This window comes from Nelumbo lutea, chromosome 7 (assembly GCF_056320005.1).
Source record: "Nelumbo lutea isolate HS-2025 chromosome 7, American lotus-T2T, whole genome shotgun sequence".
In the NCBI taxonomy this organism is placed as follows: Eukaryota; Viridiplantae; Streptophyta; class Magnoliopsida; order Proteales; family Nelumbonaceae; genus Nelumbo; species Nelumbo lutea.
In genome coordinates, this window is record NC_142690.1 from 49084048 (window position 1) to 49090712 (window position 6665).

Here is a 6665-nt window from a genome sequence, read left to right on the forward strand (position 1 = left end):
TCAGGGAGGAGGAAGAATAGGACATATGGTAATTGAGATTGACCAACAATGAGAAAAATAAGAAGGGGAGTTAAGGAGGAGGAGAAGGAAGAGAAGGACAGTTGCTTCAAATCTTGATCAATACTTCAACATCGTTTAATCCCTAATAAATTATATTTTAATAACCTCATTCCTACAAAACCCAAGATTATGTTTGATTTATTACCAAGACTCCATTACTTCAATTAATTCATCTATTTTCTTATGCATTTGTTAATTTATTTATTAACTTGTTAATTGCTTATTTACTCATTGATTGTGTCTTTTTATTTTCTACCAAAAATTCTGTTTCTTAGACTACTGGTATTTCAATTTGAGTTTCTGACGAGACAATGAGTTAGTGGTTACGACCAAATGGGTACTATCAAAACCCTTTTCCCTATATTCAAATGGGTGACTCGACTCATATTGACTCACTAATCTAGTAGGTTAGTATGATGGCTTTTAAGTGGGTGGGTAAAATGGGTTGGCGTCAAAATTACTACCTTAATCAACAACCAAGTAAGACGAGCTCACCAGATCCAGCTCTAACCACAAGAGAAGATAAGATCTCTCTCCATACTTGCACAGTTCCACTCCAATATTTTATTTGGCTTTCCTTAATTTCCTAGTTTTAAGATTATCAACTGCCCCATCATGACAATCACAAAATGTTGCATATCATTTTCTTATATACTGTTCAAGTCCAAAGTCATCTCTCTCTATTTCTAATATAATCTATACATAGCTAACAAGCTGATGAGCAGAAGCCACTACAAAAGTTGGGATCCTTGGCAGGAAACCTGCATCGATAGAATCAATCAGACAAAGGAATATACACTCTCGTGGTACAGCCGTATAGATAATGGCTCCGAGCTTCGAGAATATTGGAAACGAACTGTTCAACTTCGTAGTTCGATAAGGCAACGGAGTGAAAGGCATGGTGGACTCCGGCATAACCACGGTACCTGATCAATACATCCAACCACCACAAGAACGAATCGTCAAACAAGGCATAGACCCATCATATCCACCATCCCTAGTTTCTCCCATTGACCTGTCGGAGCTCGAGGGGCCTAACCATGATCAGGTGGTGGAGCTTCTAGGACAGTCTGCCGAGACGCTTGGGTTCTTCCAAGTGATCAACCATGGTGTGCAGGTTGAATTGCTGGAGCAGCTCAAGGTTGCAGCACATCGGTTCTTTAATCAGCCGCCTGAAAGGAAGGCTGTTTATCTCAAAGGAGCAAGCCCAAGCCCGTTCGTGAAATATGGAACCAGCTTTGTACCGGAGGCGGAGAAAGCTTTAGAGTGGAAGGATTATATAAGCATGACTTACAGCGGCGATGAAGATGCTCTGAACTTCTGGCCTGAGGAATGCAAGTAAGCTTAATTATCTTACCTCGTCAATATGATAAAACACAGATAACTATTCTGTATTATGGGGATAGTGAAATTAGGTCCTGGAGCTTTCATTCATTTGTAACCGTCTAACAGGAGCTATCCTATATTTTCAAATGGGTATAAGGGCAACTTTTGGGGTTTAATATCAATAGAAATAATATTTTTAATAAATTTTAAAAATATGTTAACTTTTTAAAAATAATATCAATAAAGGGCAAAGATACTGTTCATCATCTTCTTCTTGCCATTTGTTCACTAGTGCCGCCATCCGCCGCCGCCTCCATCCATCTCCACCTCCGCCTCTGGCAATGTTGTCGGGGGTGGCCGGAGGCAGAGGTAGTGAAGGCAGCACTGGTGGTCATTCTTCTGCCCAGTGCCGCCGCTGCCACCTCTATCTTCACCCACCTCCGACAATGTTATCGGAAGCGGAGGCGGAGGTGGGCGGAGGTGGCAGTGTTGGGCAGAGAAATGATCACCAGCGCCACTGCCGCCACCTCTACCTCCGGCCACTTCCGTAACGTTGCCAAAGGCGAAGACAGAGATGGGCGGAGGCGGCGGTGGGTGGTAGCGGCGGATGGTGGCGCTGGTGAACAAATGGCAAGAAGAAGATGATGAATAGTGTTTTTGCCCTTTATTGATATTGTTTTTAAAAAATTAACCTATTTTTGAAATTTCTTTAAAAATATAACTTTTATTAGTATTAAACACCAAAATTGCCCTTTTATGCTATTATCCCTTTTCAAATTCCTCAAGCCTAAGTACTGATCTATGAGAGTGTATCAGAGAAAATGAGACAAATGACAAGAAAGGCCCAAAAAAAAGGAAAAAAAGAAGAATATAGGAAAAGTTGAGAAGTTGGGTTTTAGAGATGCAAGAAGAAAGAGGGCACATTGGTTTCGTAAAAGTTCAAAACTGATTGAATGCTATTAGAGTGCTGAAATTTGAGTACAGGTAGTTCTTTATTTTGGGGACCTAATTGTCACTAAACCCCCTAAAACATGGTCCATCTCTATATTTTACCCTTTCATTTGTTAGTGATTTATCATTCTCATCGTCATGAAATCGATCTCTATATCTGCAGGGAAGTTGCACTTGAGTACCTCAAGGCATCAACCAAGATGGTGAAAAGGATACTGGAAGTATTGCTTAAAAGGCTTGGAGTGACAGTGGACCATACAGAGACTGAGGCATATATTGGCACAAGGATGGTCAACATGAATTTCTACCCAAAGTGTCCAAATCCTGAGCTCACAGTTGGAGTTGGGCGCCACTCCGACATGGGCATCCTTACTGTATTGCTGCAAGATGGGATTGGTGGTCTGTATGTGAAGGTGGAAGATGATAGACTTGGTAGAAAGAAGGGAGAATGGGTAGAAATTCCACCCACCCCGGGAGCACTGGTCATCAACGTTGGGGATACCTTAGAGGTAAATCTTTCTCTCTCTCTCTGTGTCTCTGTTTTTTATTAAATTCTTAATTAATTAACATGGTTGTCTTTGATTCTTCTCTTAGATCTTAAGCAATGGAAGATACAAGAGTGCAGAACATCGAGTGCGGACTACAAACGCAGAATCACGAGTGTCAATCCCAGTATTTGTGTTCCCCCTGCCAACGAAGAAGATCAAGCCGCTACCTCAAGTGGTAGAGAAGGATGGGGTGGCTCACTACGGAGAGTTTCTGGTTGAAGAATACATGAAAAATTTCTTTGGGAAGGGTCATGAAGGCAAGAAGTCTCTTGATGTTGTTAAAATCTCCGTGTCTCCATCCTAAGCATCATATCTTGTACACATCAGCGTGGAATTCTGTTCTTATCTTCTTGTGATCTTTTTATGCTTGTTTTCTGAGGCTTCCCCTCATTTTACAAACTGACGAGTCATGATGACAAAATAAACTCAGTTTTTATTCTAGGGCTGTACTCAATTCAAAGAGACAAAATAAACTCAATGTTTACATGGATCCCTCTCTCTCTTCTCATGTTTGTGGTTTATTTATTTTATTTCTTAAATTAAAAATAATGATGTAATACATGTCAAACCAGCTAAACACAAATACTGAACAGACAGAGAGTTTCATCTCAAGAAAATAATCACTAAGTTTTTAAGTTCTTTATTCCACAAAATAGCCACCACCATTTTTATTGCTAAATAGAGAGTTGGAGGTGTTTTGTAGTGTAGATGAAAAACTGGGTGATGTGTTTTCATCTGCACCGCATGAGTCCACACCATGCCACACAACATAGGAGTTGTTCTGCATTGTAGACAAAAATGGGTAGATTGGTGGTGTTCAAAACAATGGTCATCTGGTGGATGGTGACCAAGCAATGTGTATGGTATGGATGAGATTGGTGCATAATATGTCATCCATGCATTTATCTCGTGGTTGAGTTCGGTCCATGATTATTTCAGAATTTGTTATTGATAAGATGATACATCACAACTTTTTCTTACCCTACTATATTATAATTGAAGTTCTTCTCCACTGCCTAAAGCTCTCTTCCCCACCACTGTGTTGTTTTACCATAGCGTTTTTGTTACTTTTGATTAGTTTGCATAAATAATTTGATGCTATACTTATAATAATTTGTTATTCTTTGCTTAAAATATTAATTGTTTAATATTTTTAATAAAATAATAGTTTTTATTTTTTAAATTATTTTATTATTATTTTTGTTAAAATTAATATTTATTGATTTATATTTAGTTACCGATGCCTTTTTCCTATTTATTTACCATATAAATTATAAAAATTAGACATTTATGATTGATTGTGTAGATCACTTCATAAATTGTATATGACTTACATAGAATCAAAAGGTGTTGCCACGCCACTATGGGTGTGGATTGGACAAATCGACACAATCTGCTTATAGTTCAGAATAACTATGGACATGGGGTGTAGTGTGGATTGGTCCCTGTCACAATGGTGTAGACCACCCAATTTCCCATCTACACTTTAGAACACCCCCTAAACTACACAACCCTATAGGCGTTTTGCAAGGTCTATTGTGGTTAAATCCACACTTTGTTCAGATTCATGCATCTCATATACAACATGTGATCAAATGATCTACATTAATAAAAAATAATATTAATTATATATTATACAAAATTAACAAAAATAGTGGAATTTATAAAAAAAAATAAATAAAAAATAATAATAATGAATTGTGATGTAGAAACTACTGATTTGTGTTTAGAATAGTAAGCTTGAATATTAAACGCTTTGTTATGGTGTTAAAATTTAAAACTGTATTGGACTTGAAGTTGAACTTGTATATTTATGAAAATGAATTTGTAATGGGCTAAAATTTAAGTTTTAAAACATAGTATGTACAGGAATAATTTGTGTAAAGGGAAAAAACTTAGAACAATTCTAATTACCAATGAGTAACGTTGATGTGTTTCAGAATATAATGAAAGCAAATATGATATTAAAGAGAAAAATAATTTATTTGTTAAAGATAAAATTATAAGTTGTTCCACAGAAGATTATATAAAAGTGCCTTAACATGTTATTACTAAGATAACGCAGGGGAAACAGACAAAATAAGAACAACTGGTACTAAAAATGTTATCAGTATAATGCAAAGAAAAGGTGTGGGTTAGGTAATGCCACGGGCAGCCAGAGCTGCGGGTATAGGCTATAGGAATGTGTGGGCTGCGATGTGACCAGGGCACGAGTTAGAGTGGGTGGTAGTGCTGCAGGCAGGCAGAACCGCAGGTGCAGTCACAAGCTAAGATGGGTGGAAGTGCAATGGGCAGGTAGAACCGCGGGTGCAGGCGCAAGCTTGGGTCAAAGCCGTGGGTGCTATCTAGGCTGAAACCGGATTCAGTCCGTGCAGAACCTGTTCTAACACCCATTATAGTCTTACATTGGGAATATTTTTCCATGAAATAAAATATAGAAGTAGGGAGATATTCTTAATGCAAGGCTGTAAAGACTGTTCAAACACCTTTCAAACGGGCCTTGCACTGATTGAAGCCGATCTCAGGCTAGGCTAAGTGGCGATGTCATGTGCTGGTGGAGCTGCAGTGGCTGTGTGGGCTAGGCTAGGTGGTGGTGGTAAGGGAAATTTGGGCAGGGCTACTGGGGGCTAGATTGGGCTGGGTCACGGGATGGGTTGGGCTGTGGGTTGGACATGGCTGGAGTGGGTCCACAGATTGAGCAGGAGGGCCATAGTGGGCTAAATAGGCGGGTTTGCGGGCTGGGTGGTCGCGGAATAAGGGTGATTTAAAGGAAATTTCTGGGTGGGCTAAATTTGCTTGTTGATATATTCTATTTGCCACATTTGATAGAGCAATAAAATATATATTCTACAAAGCATTCGACGTCAATTATAGATTTAAATTTCTATAGCGAGTAAGATATGGTCTAGAGTTTAAGTTTAAATTGTGACTTCCGACTTCGAAATGAATGAGCACAAGTTCTCAAATAAAATGATTTTGTTGAGTGCAAGTAAAGAACAAGAATTTTATTAGACATGGATTGCTTTCATTCAATAAATTTGGAAAAAGTGGACACTATGAATTATGATAATTCTAATCTCAATAGGTAAAGGTTTGGTTAAGCTAAGCAAGAATTAATAAAAGAAATTAGTCTCATACTGCACCTCAAAGAGAAATGAAAAAGAAATGTCTTGTCAGTATAACAGGTTCATCATTTACACTAAGATATGAGATTAACGATGTCAGTGGGTTTAGTCACACTGCAAATGGAGTCGTCTGCGGTCTGAACATTTGAGTGTTAACCCGTGGGCTGGGCCGTAGATTGATGACAACAGCACCAAAGTAGTTTACGGTTGGTGCCTCAAGTGCTTGTGTTTAAATCTATTATAGACGGCCGAACTGAGAATCTACTACAGACGGTCTGATCATTTGAGTGTTTTCACATGCGCGCTGGGCCGAGCTAGGGCGGGGTGGGGTGTAGATGCGTGTGCATGTACGTGTGTATGTGCAAGTGTACATCTATCAGTGACTTATGGACTGTCTTATCTTGACGATCAATTTACAATTACTCGACTGCATCGTAGATGGTAAATACAGTTTTAAGGAGAGTGACTAAGTAGAACGACTTAGTTCTACAATACAATAGATTCACAAGTTTTCAATTTAGAAAGCGATTACCGATAAATTCCATTTTACCTTGTTTATTATTTTCAATATATTAAGATAAAACCAGGTCGAGCTGTGGATTGAACGGGGTAGAGAGGTCGGGCCATGGGCTAGTCAGGACGATATGGGTGTGGA

The 6665-nt window shown here is 38.8% G+C and overlaps 1 protein-coding gene across 1 annotated transcript; it reads left to right on the top strand.

Annotated features, from left to right (window-relative positions):
• Positions 1-779: 779 nt before the first annotated feature.
• On the top strand, positions 780-3375 carry LOC148846312 (scopoletin 8-hydroxylase-like). Its single transcript, XM_088953403.1, has 3 exons — positions 780-1398; positions 2501-2846; positions 2932-3375. The coding sequence occupies exons 1-3, from the start codon at positions 959-961 to the stop codon at positions 3187-3189; spliced, it is 1044 nt and encodes a 347-aa protein (XP_088809529.1). The 5' UTR covers positions 780-958; the 3' UTR covers positions 3190-3375.
• Positions 3376-6665: the final 3290 nt, after the last annotated feature.

Coding starts and splice junctions, on each gene's coding strand:
- LOC148846312 (XM_088953403.1), top strand. CDS start 959: ATGGTGGACTCCGGCATAACCACGGTACCTGATCAATACATCCAACCA. Junction 1,399..2,500: donor TTCTGGCCTGAGGAATGCAA/GTAAGCTTAATT, acceptor CTATATCTGCAG/GGAAGTTGCACTTGAGTACC. Junction 2,847..2,931: donor ACGTTGGGGATACCTTAGAG/GTAAATCTTTCT, acceptor TTCTTCTCTTAG/ATCTTAAGCAATGGAAGATA.